At 39.7% G+C, this 15,745-nt stretch overlaps 1 protein-coding gene across 2 annotated transcripts in view; it reads right to left on the bottom strand.

The window, feature by feature from the left end:
* Positions 1-15,745, bottom strand: part of ush2a (Usher syndrome 2A (autosomal recessive, mild)) — a 178,818-nt gene that overhangs the window by 155,080 nt on the left and 7,993 nt on the right. Inside the window, exons 7-11 of one of the 2 annotated variants that reach the window (XM_068316566.1) lie at positions 7,280-7,415; positions 3,659-3,722; positions 2,538-2,639; positions 2,102-2,291; positions 503-717 (exon numbers count right to left, since the gene is read on the bottom strand). In XM_068316566.1, the coding sequence (XP_068172667.1) occupies positions 503-717; positions 2,102-2,291; positions 2,538-2,639; positions 3,659-3,722; positions 7,280-7,415 (707 nt within the window). Of the gene's footprint in view, positions 1-502; positions 731-2,101; positions 2,292-2,537; positions 2,640-3,658; positions 3,723-7,279; positions 7,416-15,745 lie in introns of those variants that run through there. The other variant, XM_068316556.1, reaches the window with a different exon arrangement.

The following is a 15,745-nucleotide window of genomic DNA, read 5'->3' as shown; positions in this document are numbered from 1 at the left end:
AGAATCAGCAGCAATAAGGGCATTGTATGTGACCATCATAATGAAGACAGAGCTACACTGGTGGGCTAACCTCTCAATTTATCATTCAATCAACTTTTCAAACTGGATGACAAGTGATCTGGGTAACAATGGAAAGAAGGACAATGTGGATACAAGAGACACAAAGTGAGTAAATATATTCCATCTGGCCAAGGAATGCCATGCAATGTCCCTGAATGTGCTGGGAAGTGTTGCTAGGGAGACTGATGTCTGGAATACCAAACTATATTCTATTACCAACATGACCCAAAGCCTAGGTAGAAGAACACAATGGACTGACTGATGAATGGAACTTATTTTGTTTAGTCTTTTACTAAATAGCTCATTTGGAAGCAAATATGAATGTCTACAATTGATTTCTAGAGTACTTAACTTTATTTCATTTTATAATCAATGATAATAATACAATACAGACATTTATATTGAATTTCTTTTTCCCCCAGGTTTTACACATGGTACTTACACGGGCAGCTGCAGACAGTTGACAGAGTCTGGTCTCAGTAAGGGCCCATTATTCTGCATTTCAAACACACTGCAATTTCTGGCCATGTACTGCCAGTCCAACCAGGGCTGATCTGAAGCAGTGCCACTGTCTGGTTCTCTGAAGTCAACCCTCCGTCTTTGGATCAGAACTGACTCCGGCAACAGGCCACCAAACTGAATTATTACATAGAATACCTAGACAGGAGAGGGGAGAAAGTTGGCATAGATAAAGAACTAGATGTGCAGTACAGCAGCGGTCCCCAACCCCAATCTGGTACCGGTTTGCAGGCCATTAAGTACCAGGTGGCACAGAACGTTTGAATTGTTTTTTTTTAGGATTATAAATCTAAAGATGTTTTATTTTGAAATATGACTTCTGTGCAGAATGACGCACAGACGAATGCACGTGTCTGTGCCTCTTGACAGGTCTCGGTCATATGGCAGGTTACCAGCTGTTACCCCAAAATTAAGCAGCCACAATTGCACTAGTGTTCTGGATTAAAGTCAAGGCAGAATATCCCGAAATCCCCTAACAAGCAGTGAAAACCCTGCTTCCATTTCCAGCCTCCTGTCTCTGTGAAGAGGGACTTCCTGCAGGGACCGCAAACAAAACCAAACTACGGAGTAGTGCAGTGCAGTCACTTGAATAAAATGTTTTAATATAATTATTTATTATAATTATTTAGTTTACAGGGATTATCAGTTTATGAAAAAAGGGTGTTTATTGTCTACATATTACTTAAAACCACAGTGGTAATTTATTATTAGACCACAGTCGTCCTGACGCCACTAACGATTATAGAGCAAATTTATTCATTCAATTCAATGAATGAATGAATTAATAAATTTGAATACATTTTAGATTTTTTAAAATGTTAGAAATTAAATTTTGCTCATAACTCATGTTTGTATAGGAGACATTAAAAATTAAAAGGGTTTTGCAAAAAAGTGCAAAGACACCAAACGGACACTCACAAAAGCAAAAACATGTCCAAAAACATGTGTGTAGGTGTGGGTATGTGTGTTAAGTGTTATCTGCTCCACTACAGTGTGGGCTGGGACACTAGGTTACACAGCAGGGAGCGCATTAAGCCACTACTGCTGTGCTAACCCACACACATGCACATCCCAACACACATCCCCTAAACTTCAGAAAGTGTCTTTTATCTGGGGAGCTGAGTTGAGCTACCACGTCAGGACAGCTCCCAAAATCCTGCCCACACTCAAATACATACTTCAGAGAGAAGAGGGATGAGCCTTTTGACAACACCTGAATCCAGCAATATCCCCCTACCCCATCTGTCGGTCATGCAGTGTTTAGAAAGAAGATTAATTATTGTCCATTGGACATACACGTGCAACAGGACAGGTACAGTACAATGTTGAATTGTAATATTCCAACTGCACACTGCAAAAAAAACAGAATTTAACAGGAAAGTAGCAAACAATGCATAAAAAGTAAGGATCTATACAGTATACAAGCAGTGTGAATAGGTCAAATGTGTGCTGAATATACTGTATATCGATCATCCACGTTACTGTGGTATAAACCTGGTGCCATGTGTCTATTATCACATACCTGGTATTGTCCATTAGCCAAATCCAAGGTAATTATGACTCCTTCCTCCATTTCCTGTGCAGTCATGATCTTAGAAATCCATGTAGTGCCCAGGTCCTGATCATTTATATAGCTGAGTGGATGGCCGTTCAGGTTTAGTCTTATGACTCTGTCATTGGTGGTGTCGTCAACTCCAGCGGGAATGCAATATCTGTTTAAATGGGAAAATAAAGCTTTTAGTACGATATCTTATTTTTTAAAAATGTGATATCAATGTTAAAAATTGTATTGAACATTTTCTTTTACACTTTCTGAAAATACTAACTAAGGAAGGTGCTTTATATATTCATTGAGAAACAGAAAAATGCAACATAATCAACTGAAAGGATTTGTTAAAATACTGAAATATTCATGACACTTCTATATATACTCAATATAAGAAGATGTGATACTCTACCTTTCGATTAAAGGGTGTACTCTGGGGTGACTGGGAGGACAGCGACATTCTGACTGGGAATGCAGCTGAGGCAGGACCCCTGAGTACAACTCCACTATTTCCCTGTTAAAAGAAGCAGCAGCAAGCTATACTTAACTATAGTACAACTGTGATTTAACATCTACTCCTAATTTGAGCAAAGAAGTTGAAGAATAGACCGGTTTACAACTGAGTGGGGTTACAGTAGTGAACACTGTATGCCAACACAATGGCAGACTCAAAGAGGGCACCCTGAATGCCAGTTGGCCCAGAGCATCCTGGGTATATCCAGTCTGCCCAGCAGGCACACATATGCCTACAGTGTACCCTTAAGGTCCCTATTGATGGGTCTTTGAATGAACATTTAGAGCAAAGTTGAAAATTATAGGGATCATTTGAAAACTCGGGCAGTACGTGGTACAATGGGTAGCAATGTCGCCTCACAGCAAAAACATTCCAAGTTTGAGTCCTTTTGTATGTGTATGAGTTTGTATGTTCTCTCTGTGTCTGTGTGGTTCTCAGGCTTCCTCCCACCTCCAAAAACATGCACATCAGGTGAACTGATCACTCCGAAATACCCATAGGTGAGTGAGTTGTTTTCCTTTTGTGTGGCTCCACATTGCGCCAGCGTTACACTTATCCTCCATCTCTCTCATAGTCACCTGGGATAGGTTCCAGCAACACCCGTAACCCGCAAAAGCGGACAAGAAGATGAATGAATGAGTTTGAAAACTCAATAATTCATTCTGTCTTTTCCCATTCTTGGTGTGAGGAACTGGTAATCTCTAAGTCCTCACTGTGTGCAGGACATCACTTGTAAGCAAAACACTAATTGCCTTGTACTGAATTCTCAGGAAAATCCTCTGGAAGTAGTATGGATCTGAAGATGCAATGATAAGCCTTCCCCTTTTTCCTCTCACCATCTTTCCTGTTATCACTACATACCACTCCTCTTGGTCTGTTGCTTTAATCAGCACAATCTATTTCTGTTTATCTTATTTCTTTCAATATGTTGTCCAACTATTGTTTTTTTGATTTAAAAATGATTTCCTTTTTGTTATTTTGAGTCCTTTCTTTCACTTCAGCTTCATCATCCACCTCACCTGTTGGTCAAAGTGGCAGGATAAAATCTAAAGTCCTGGATCCGTCCAATGAACTGATTAGACCCTGGAGAGATGAGGAGAAAGGAACATAAAGGCAGTTAATGGGTTTATACTGACGGCAGTGAGTGAGAGGATTTCACAGCATTTAGTAGTTTATCTTATCAGTTTCTTGATACCAGTGAAAAAAGGTTTGCCTGCAGCTACTTAGGGTTACGTTCATGATTTAAAGCCAAACGGGATCAGCAACAGTCTACACTGGAGTGTAACAAGACTTCAGAGGGCAAAGTTATTAGTTTGGTCTGTGGTTCTCATAATACCAAATGAATATACATTAGTATTATTGGAACTAATGATACTAGGTCTAATTTAAGTTGTAAAAACAATAAAATCAAAGACAACAGCATGTTGTGCTAGAGCTTTTCTTTGTTAAGGCACAGGACTGCTATCTTCAGTCCATCGATGCTCTGGTTCCCCTGTCTCCCACAAGTCTGTCCAACCCAGTTTGACTGAGGACAACTACTGACCCTGTGTATGTAATAGTGATATATAGATATATTCTGATTGACAGTGGATGGGTGAAATAAGAAATAATAAACAATTACAATAACAAAAAGAACTACAAGTATTTGTTATAATTTTGATCCAAATATAGAGTACTGTAATCACTTATTTGAGTGGCAAAATTATTTCAGTAGTAAAAAAAATAGGGAATTGTGAAAAAGAAGTTGTCAGGAAAAGTATGTTGGAAAGAGATGGTGCTTATATGAAATATGCAAAGTTTTCAATATATATGCAAAGTTTTCAAATATATTGGGAAATCTCAAAAATCCAGACAGACATGTGAATACTTGACACAAGAAAAGCCAACATGGTTAAATAAACTAACATATCTACACACACAGCCCATCATACAATATAGAACGCTGACAACGCTGGACAGAACATAAGAGAATCACACAGATGTTGAATGCTGGTCCAAAACGAGGCGTCCTTTAGTGTCCAAAAAACTTCTGTCTACTTTAACAACTCTTAGAAGACAGATAAAGGTCTCTAAGTATTAACAGAACACCTTTCATGTCTAGGTTTGTCTGTGCATGTGTGTGTGTGTGTGTGTGTGTGTGTGTGTGTGTGTGTGTGTGTGTGTGTGTGTGTGTGTGTGTGTGCGTGTATGTGTGTGTGTTAGAGGCTTACTGTGTCTAGTCCAAAAAAAACCCCCAAAAAACAATCTTTGCTCCAGAGAGACGTTTGAGTGTGTTTGCATGTGTGTGTATTTGCATTTGAGAGAGGCTTTGCGATGTTTGGCCCAACTACAATGTAAGCATGTGTGTGTTTTGAACAGGGAGTGGGGGTGGGGTTTGTGTGTGTAAAATGGAGAGAGTGAGAGAGTGTTATGGGATGTAAGTGTGTTATAACAGTGTGTGGTTGTGCAGCCTTGGGCTTTGGCTCAGGATTTCTTTAGCGTGTGGAAATGGGATTATGCCTTCCTCTGAAAAGCACTCTACCCATTGTTACAGGGAGGATGCAAGGTATAAGCTCTCTTCTCTGTGTAGGTCTCCATCCTCTGTCTTTCATTTTCTGTCATCAATAGCTATATATTTACTAATATTTCATATGATTATACTTCACTCTGTCCTACACTGATCTTGCCTTATTATTAAGTTGATTCTTAAGTTACCGGCCTATATTTAGTTTGAACACTTTAGTGTTGGTTAAATTTTTTTTTGAAACTGATGGTTTTTGTGTAACCGGAAGAGCAGGGAGAGGTGTCTGGGAGAAATATGAGCATCCCTACTGAGACTGTTGCCTGTGACCCAGCTCCACATAAGCGGTTGGAGATGGATGGATGGAAGGATGGATGGATGGAAGGATAGATGGATATACTTATACAATTTTGGCTCTCAACAGGAGCTGATGTGGGCTTTCTCCGGAGCAGATGAAAACAACGGTGATCAGGAGTGTAGAAGAGTTGGTGATAAACACTGTCTGTTCGCTGAAAGGGGTGAATATAATTATAATATTCTTGTGAAGAACACTGGCAACGTCAACTTCTTGTTTTGACTATATATGATTTGATTTAGGTTGTATCTGTTGATAAGAGTATGAACGTCTGTCAAAATTCAATGTTTGAACTGGTTGAAAACAGTTAATGTCTGAGTTTGTTGACAACATGTAATGAGAGAGATGTTTGCTGATTTTGGGGGACGGGAGTTTCACAAGCCTATTGGCTTCTACCCGTCAGCCCTTTTTTTGTTGGGACGTTGTTGTTGATGTTGTAAATGTGATGAAGGTGTGAAGTCTGTTATATTCACATGTCAGAAAAAACAACAACTAAATAAATAAATATATGGATGGATGGATGATTTCATGCTAAAACAGTTTTTTTTTGCATGAAACAAAAAATGTTTCTTGGTGGTTATAATATTAAAGATCTGTGTTTTGCTGCGCACACAGTTTTTAGTTACCAGAATCCTTTCTGAAAACATAGCTGTAATCAATACATCTGATTGGCATCCATGTTTTCAATCCACTGATCACAATTCCAGACACAGCTTTAAGCTTTTGCACACTCGCACGCACACACGCACATGCACACACAACTGCTTCTCTCCAGCAAGCCAATCACTTATATTGATCACCACCACTGATGTGATCTTCAGTTGATCAGATGCTACCTGCCGTGAACTCAGGATCAATGTCTGATAAACGAGAAGAAAAACACTCGTTTATCACCCTGGAGATGAACGGATATCATTTTTCTCTCAATTTCTCTCCTATTGACTCTGAGACAGCTTCTAGGCCCTGCCAATCAATCACATATGTGTAGTTGAACAGGAGATAAAAGCTCAAAGGAAGATACAGGTGAAGTGGTCATTGACATCTTATTTAGATATACAGACAAAATAAATTAAGAGGTAATTTTTCCCCATTTAGGGAAAAAAAAAGCAGATTGAAAAGACTTCTAGGCTAATTTTATTGATATTTACCATAATTTAAATAATACAGAATAACTCAATTTACTGATATTGTCATTAAACAATAAATTCCTGGAAAGGAGCTTCTGACTAATAGACCAAATTAAGATTATGTCGGTAATACAGTCTGAACATAGAACAGCAGCCCAGTTCTGCACTCTTCCAATAGGTCTAGGGAGACTTGGAGAAGTAAGAATATACATAACTGTCCCTGGGGAGTCCTGTGATGGCTACTTTGGAAATACCTGTATCAATCTGCTCTCTACATAATCAAAGAAAGAGTTTTGACAAATGTAAAGAAATCTTCACTGGTTATTGAACTCCTTCTCACTTCTGATCCTGATTTTTGTAGACATGGTCTTAAAGCAGAGACATGGTGGGGAGCGTGTTCAGTTTGGTACTGTCAGAATTGCATTTCCGGTTTTTGCAGATGATGTGGTAATTTTAGTTTCAGTGCTGCCACAAAACAGTTCAAGTAACTTTGGGTCCTGTTAACTATAATAATAATAATAATAATAATAATAATATTAATAGCAGTAATCAATCAATTTTATATACTGTAGTGATTTGTCAAAAGAAATAACAATAACAATGTCAGTCGTCATATGTTAAATACATAAAAATAGGTTCATCAACAAACCATCTTTACCATTAGAACTAAGTCCCAGCCACATGGTACCATCTTCACTGACATCAGAGATCCTGGTGATCAGAGGCCGTGTGTCAAAGGGTGTCCCATCCTCTTCAAGCCCATCCAGGAAAAGACTCACACGTCTATCATGGATCTAGAAATCAGTCAGTGTGAGACATGAGTCTGTGTTAATTCCCAGCTTCAAGCACCTAACAGTCAGTCAGTCAGTCAGTCAGTCAGTCAGTCAGTCAGTCAGTAAGTCAGTCAGTCAGTCAATAAATAAATCACAATCAAGCCAAAGTAAACAATCACCTTCCTTCCCAATTACTTAAATATTTGATTTGTGCAAATAAAGCCCAAAAAGTGATATTATTGTTTTATCCATGATAAAACAATAATATCAGACTTTGTTTGTTCTCTTTTTTTCTTCGCCGTCACAAGAAAACAAACCGCTGTGTCCGATGAAGCCTAACGGCTCCGGGTAGACGCCAGCTTCATGAGTTCGGTCCTGGTCAATAAAGCATCGGGGTTCCCCACACGACAACTTGAGGTCCGTCACAATCAAAGAACATAAACCGCTATGTTTGACAAAGCCAATATGGCTCTGTAATTGAGAGACGTGGACAAATATGAAGACCAGAGCCAACTCCAGGTCGATGCCAGAAGCGTGACAGCGTGAGGTTATCAAGTGAGATTATTCAAATGTATAGGTGGAGATTTTTCCACCAGAAAAAGTAAAGAAAAAGTACAGATCACCATTGAATACATGGACATGGTGTGAAGCATCATTATGTATCATTAACAGTCTCCAAGCACCAAACTGAACCCTACAGTACATGAATGTAACAGAAATGCCTGACAGGCAGTTGCTTAAAGGCCAAGCAGCAGGCTGCTGCTGTAACACCTAATCGTGGCAGCTGATCTTTTGCAGATACTGTGTATTCATCTACCGACAAAAGTGTATGCACTCACCATTGGTCTGCTTTGGCATGTGTATGCATGTATGCGTTTGAGTGTGAGCATGTGTGTGAATTATACATACAGCTAATCTTCCAGCTCATTTCCCCAGTAGCAGAAAGAGCCTCAGGCTAAACTGCCTCAGCTGCAAATTAGCTTTCTGTTTGACCAAAAATCTCCTCTCCACTCTGTTCTTCTCTCCTTTCTCGGTCTGCTGCATGAATATTAAAAACTGCACAGCAGACAACATTGTCAAAGTAGGAGCAGCTCTTTTCCACATCAAACCCAGGCAAAGAGATACAGAAGAAGAGCTGTCCCTCTGCTCACCCAAAAAAAGTTTAATGTGCTCTGTTTCTTGAACCCGTCTTTAAATCCTGTGTTCAGGAAACAAGCTATAGAATCCCTGATGAATGTGACCCCCTCTGTCTTACTAGAGTCCCCATCTTCTTCCTCACTTCTGGGTTTCTTCCTCCTCTGGACCTCCAGTCTTTGTCCTTTCTCCTTCTCATGGGGTCATTGGATTCCTTCACCTTTTCTGTTTTCCAGTCCCCTTACCTAATTTTCATTTTCTAACTGCTTAATTTTCATAACCGTCTTTACTTTCTCTTCCCTCTCAGTTGACAACGTCTCCCTCTCATTTCCCTTGCTGTCTCTTACCCTCATGTTTATCTTGCCCTGTCGCTCTAACTTATTGTCAGTTCTTTAGGGAAGTTGAAAAGGTGTGAGGAGGGAAATAAGTCCAAGTCAAAAAACGCCTTTAGGGGATGAAGGCAGACCCAGACAAGTGTCTGCCTCTCAGAGGATAGTTAAGACGCCCAGACAGACACTTTCATGATGGCTGATTGAAGAATGGCAAGCGCATGAGAGCAAAAGAGGGAGTGCAGGAGAGAATAAGAGTGGGGAAAAAAGAGAAGAGAAAAAAAGAGACAGGAGGGAGAAAAAGAGAAGTCAGAGTGTGTGTAAGAGAGAGCTAGAAGAAGGGCCCTCTTTAGGAATCTCTAAGCCAGAGTTGTGTGGCTCTTGGGGAGATGTGAGGCAGTTGTCAGGCCTGATGTAAATGAATCCTGAAACGCTTCATCCTCCTTAGCTGCTGCACGCCCTTTTGAAATACTGCCAAAGCCCCTTTGTTAGCTTTCACAAACACTTTCCTTCCATTTTTCCTTCCCCTATCCATCTGTATTTTACATCCTTCTTTCCTGTACATCTCATTGTCTCAGTGTAACTGAACTGAATTGTTCAAGTCCAGAAGAAAGCAAATGACTTTAAATGATTCTGTTCCCATTGCGCAAAAGACATCCAGTATGAGTAAGGCACTTCAAGGTGTCATCAACATAGAAATCGTCAGGTGTAATCTGAGCTACAATACTGAGACAGAAGTGAACATGAATAAATCAATTTTACATTGATCTTTTAAATGTGTAGTTGAACCCATAACACTGGGGATACAGTTAAATAGTCCTTATAAACACAACATTTGAAAAATATTTGGAAAATCGTTTTCCATAGTAATTGTGCTTTTCATTCCAGACTTGTTTTTTGCTCTTCATTACAGACTTATTATTGCATTAAAACTGTCTGAAACTGGGTGGAGAATTGGATTGAGAAGGCAGCAGTCCCGGGCCAACTTGGACATTAGACCTGACCCCAGCACCACCTGTGGTCCTGCCACCATTCATGGCTCCATTAGGACTTGGCTTGATTGCTGACGTTTTTCTACAGCTATGTTCCTGTTCCTGATTGTGCACATACTACACACACATTATTTGAGAACCACAGGCTTGCGTGTACCAAATGAATGAAATGTACTATCAAGTATATCCTCACTCTTCTTTGAGAGATTTCATTATTATCCACCCCTCGTTGACCAATTTCCCTCAACTTTGATACAAAGTTTCTTTGGTCATAGCGAGTTTCCAGCACCCTTTCCCCTTGTAAAACCCACCCCACTGGCAATGTTACCACCTAAGCCTGTCTAAAAGCCCCAACCTGAGTGGGAAAGCTTTTAGTGATCTGAATACTGGCATTTCCAGTAAAGCTCTTCTCGATTTTCACACTCCTGCCAAGCCATGGCTCAGTGAGGGAGCAGTGCTTCTTCAAAACTCACTTTGTAGCTGAGGGGCACAAAAGTAAACAATGTAATAGAAAATATGCACAAATAATAGTCAGTTGATGTTGAACTTAAACTTTGAACAAATTGAAAGCAACGTAAAAGCCCATTTAAAGCCAAACTCAAGTAGGGACAGAAATGAGGCTGACAGATGAAGAGAAGAGTTGTCAAGACATGTTGAGAAAGCAGGGAATCAGACATCCAATCCATTGGTGGAACACAAAATGAATTTAACATTGATTAAATTTTGGGAGGACAAAATATCTTTAAGATTATTTTACTTTACACAGACATTTGGACAAAGTAGAGACATAGGTGGACAAACAACTGATAATACTCACATTCACACCTACGGTCTAATTATATAATAATATATTATTAATAATTACTTTAGTTGCTAATTCACCAATGTGAGAGCATGCAGAAGACAGGGTTAGATGGAGGCAATTGATTCGCTGTGGCGACCCCTGAAGGGAAAAGTCGAAAGGAAAAGAAGTTGCTAATTCACCGATATTACATGTTTTTGGACAGTGTGAGGAAACCGAAGCACCACTGTGCCTTTTACTTTTTCAACTTTGTTACTACTTATTTCTTTTATTTCTCTCACTTAAAGCACAACGTGTATGAAGATGGGAAAAGAAATCAGAGGAGGAGACTATGGATGAGTATGGACAGTATATAATAAAAGCCATATCTCTAGACGGTCATCATGGAAATTGAGAGATCCCTGGCTAACACAATGGAGGAGCTAACAGGACTAGTCCGTAGTCAAAGGTTACTGATAATACTCACATTATCAGTAACCTTTGACTCCAGAAAAGTCCTGTTAGCTCCTCCGGAGTCAATGCATTCTGGTGCATTCTGAGGGAAAAACCTTCTGTTCAGTTTACCTACAAAAATACACTGAAGTTAACAGTTGAAGCTGAACTATCTTTATTTCTGTCCTACTTTATGCAGGTATAAATCTGAGATTCAATAATTTAAAACTTGCATTCACTATGTGAAGATACAGTCATACAAAATATTACTCAATGTTTACTTGTGAGTTTTACTTAGACTAGAAGACATGTTAACATTTTACCGGTCTGTCACCACTCCTCCCCCCTCTCAGCATTCACCATTTGTTGTTCAATTACAATTTTAACACAAAATCTACTATAAAACACTCTATTCTCATTTTCTTTCGATCGATCATCCTCACCTTGTCGTACACCAATTCGCGGGTTTAACTTGTAAAAATATAATCCTTTTTTTTTTAATTGGATGAGAGGAGGTCATGACCCGAGTGCATATTTAATAATCGGGAGCGTTCGGGTAACTTCGTCTATTTCCGTCGACATGTGCGCCACCTAGCGGGAGAAAAAGTTGTAAGTTTTAGCCTTTTTTTCCTAAAAATAAGAACGCCCCTGTGGCTGCACAGGCTAAAAACCCTGTAGCCACTCTGGAATTTACTTTGCCAATGGTGTAGTGGTGATCGGTTAGCGCAAGCCCAGAGTTTATCTAGGCAGAGAGAGCACAAACGTGATACACTCCTTGATATTAAAACAACTGTGCTAATAAATCATGGTAGAAAACCACATCATGAAACTGTTTTGGCATTAAGATACTAAAGTAGGTGCAGCAAGGAAATACGGTACATGAGTGCATACTGAAACAGGTATGCCCGATGATTTTTTGTACACAATTTTTACTACGGTGGTTTGATGCAGTCATTTAATCATATTTCAAAGGGATTCATATATTTCTATCCATTTTTGTCCTCCACCTGCAAACCATAATACGTGAAAACAAGCCACTTTTGCATCTTCGGGAATATTCATGTCTACATCTATTTCATTCTCACTCTCTCCCTCTGTTATTTACCCCCTCCTCCCCTTCCATTCCAGCCTCTCACACCCTCTTTAGTCCTCCCCATATATACTTGCCCTCACCTACTATGAACTGTTAGTAACTCTGATGTACAGCCAATATTCTCTGTAACATATTAGCACGGCTGCAGTGTGTCAAGGAAGTGATAGGAAGAGGAGGAGAGGAGAAAAAGGAATAGAGAGGGAGACAGAAGGAGGGAGAGAGAGAGGAGACACATTTGTTCTACTCATCTCAGCGCTAAAAGATACAATTACCTCTCACAGCATATTATCCATGTTTTATACCAGCCCAGGGCCCCGTGACTTTGCCTTGCCGCGCTCACCCCATGTAAGGCCCATATTTTAACACTAGCTATGACAGTTTATTTAAGAAAAGAAAATTGTCCCCAGGGAGATGCCTGGGATGTGAGGGGGAGCAGTGAAGGCGAAAGAGGGAAGGACATAGCAGGTGGAATAGAGAGACAATGAAAGGGAGAAGGGAGTGAGAGGGAAAAATGAGACAGAGAGCAGAAAGAGAGAGAGAGAAAGAGAAAAAATCATCTAAAAAAAAAAAGCAGTCAAAAGATAAAGAGAGAAACAGAGAGAGAAGGGTCAGATATAACATGAGACACCAACCTGTTAATAAAGATCACATCTTTATATATTTTACAATTTCCTTCTGAGAAGAAAGTGAAGATGGACAACACAACAGAAGCACGCAAGTATAGACTGTACATATAATATAGCTAATTCAGAGATGAGACACACTCATAGAAGTCAGATTCACTAGGAACCACTTTTACAGATCTGGTCCTGACTGTCACAGATTCTGGATTGGTGTTGGGCCCTGTGTTTGCCATCAATTCTTAACTTAAGATTTGGTAAATGTGAAATGTGATTAAAATGTCTTAATTAGATGAATTAATTAAATTGCACTGTCCAACATTTTCCCTCTCGCATCTCATGCTAATCAGATACCCTTACTCTATTTTCCTTATAATCAAAATACTCATTGGAAAATTTAATTTCATGCTTGCAGTAGTATGACTGTTAAGTAGTGGTTGAGTAGAGAACAGCATAGGTGGTCACATTTAAGTAGCCTTATCTCTGGTGACTTTGCATTCATCATAAGATGCTTTATTTGTCATAAATACACAAAATGTGTTCTCTTCATTTCACTTATCTCTGAGACGCAGCAATCAGTCGTTATGGTGCCTATGGTGTAAGTTTGAGGTCTGTGTTTTACTCAAGGAAACATCAGCATTTATACTGGGGATTAGGAACGGGATTGAAATGGACAGGATTGAGATTGAACCACCTACCTTCAGCTAAGTAGATGACCGCTCTTACCAGTCGCTGTTTGTTTGAATGCGTGGCTGGGTTTTCAGACTCAAATTTGGAAGCACAAAGCTGACCAATTCAAGGCAACTTCAAATTTAGCAAGAGTACTTCTAGGGAAGGTTCACAATACAGAATGTTAGATCATTTTATCCAAAGCACCTTGCAGCATCCTTTGTACGTAAACTTAAAGCAACCCAACCTTCCAGAGCTCCAGTGGGAATGAAACCTCTGATCCTGGTTGGGTTGCCATCTTTCTCAGAATTACTGGACCTCACTGTACATTGGCATAAAACACTGCTTTTTAGTAAATAAATAAATGAATGGATTTAAAATGATGAAAAGCTTAAAAACCCTCACATATACACACATGCCTTTCTCCCACTATGTAATTGATGCCCGTCTTGTGCCCTTTCACCTCCTGTGCCAGCAGACAGAGGGGCGTCCGACTCATCACTACATAACAACCTTGCCTCACCTTGACAGACATGCACACAACCACACATACACACGTAAATAGAGTTCAGTCTATGCATGAAAATACACACAGATTCTATGGAGGTGTTCACAAAAAATGCCTCCATGCGTGCACGTCTGCTCACATGCACACATTCTCCCTCAGTCTGTTTATCTATCTTTGCAGGTGTGACAAATGATTAAATAGCGGTAAGATTGTACAAAGTCTTCTGAATTGTGGTCCAAAGACTAACAGATGTGCAAACTTTCTCTCAAATCCAGCTTTTGTATATGTGACCAGTAATTCTGAATTCTTGTCTTAGAATATTATTTAAAAATACACATCAATATTAAAGTGTACACGTACTGTATGCACTTAGTACATCAGTACATCAATCCGAATTGCCCGTAGCATGAGTTGTTGTTTGTCTTTTATGTGGCTCATGCACCAGCGACCCATCTGGAGCATCCCTGACTCCTGCCCATAGTCAGCTGGGGTAAGCTCCAGCAGACCTGTGGCCCACAAGGCGGAAGAAGCAGCTGTAGACGAGATGATTACGGTCATCTCATCTACAAGAAAACTGATGCATGGATGAATACATGTGATAAATGTATGTGGATGTGTGTATGTAGAGGCAAGGTGTACCTCACTAATGTGTTTGTCAGTGTGGAAAAGAGAAAGGATGTGTCGGAGTGCCGACACATGAGCGTCTAACATTTTGCTGCTGTGTTTGCGAGTGATGGCTTTGGTATTCCTGACACATCCAATAATGCACATTTGCTCAGGCTTTTACAAACGGAGCCCTCTGGTGTCCTCCAGGCACACAGTCAATCACTGGTACCTCAAAAGATAGAGCCAGTTAAATAGTGATCGCTCTTCCTCACTCACCTTTACATCTTTTGCTTCATCACACATTTCTTTGTTACAGCAACCGTCAGGCAGGTTTATGGTACAACTATGACATAGAGAAATTTCATTTTGTCCAAAATGTTTCCTTCCTCTACATTATAATATTACAATAATGCAAAAAAGAGAAGGAACTATCCTTAAGTCTATCAGGATTCAGGATCAAGTCATCACACAAGCATGCTTGTTTAATGACTGTGTAGAACAGCTTGATCCTTTATATTAAAGCTTTAATGTTACACACAACACAAACAAAATTTAATTTATCTTATTTTATATTTTTCCCAAACTGTCCATAGATGTGAGTGTGAACACGCAGGGTTGTCTTTTGTGTGGCCAACAATGAACTTGCATCTCATCTGGGGTGTTCTCCACCTCTCCCCCATAGTCAGCTGAGATAGGTATGCATTTGACTTTTTTGGGAAATTCTTTGAAATATTTTTATGCATAATATATTCCCAGATAATATGTATGGAAAATGTACAGGAAAAAAATTATTCAGCACAAAACGTTACAGATTAAACATGTTCTCTCCATCTTTGCACTTCTCCAAATTGATACAGACAATACAACCAGATCATTTTAGGGTTATGAAGTCCAAGGTACAATTGACTGAATGACTGAGTGTCATTCATACTTTCACGTTGTCATGCAAACACAAAACATATGATGGAAAAAGAACCAGTAGATATTTTACAGCTTCCGCCTGTGATACAGATGAGGACAAACTTTGCATAAATCTACAGGAAAACAAAATCGACGTTAAACTGACTCCTTAACCAACACTTAACTCAAACACGCCACCTCCCTTGCTCACCCCGTATCTCCTCCTTCTCAGTCCCTCCCTCCCCCAGGCTACCTTTTCCTCCACT

The sequence above is a fragment of the Antennarius striatus genome, chromosome 1 (genome assembly GCF_040054535.1).
Source record: "Antennarius striatus isolate MH-2024 chromosome 1, ASM4005453v1, whole genome shotgun sequence".
Taxonomy (NCBI): Eukaryota; Metazoa; Chordata; class Actinopteri; order Lophiiformes; family Antennariidae; genus Antennarius; species Antennarius striatus.
Note: the sequence above shows the minus strand (reverse complement) of the source record. Positions and strands in the feature narration are given on the sequence as shown.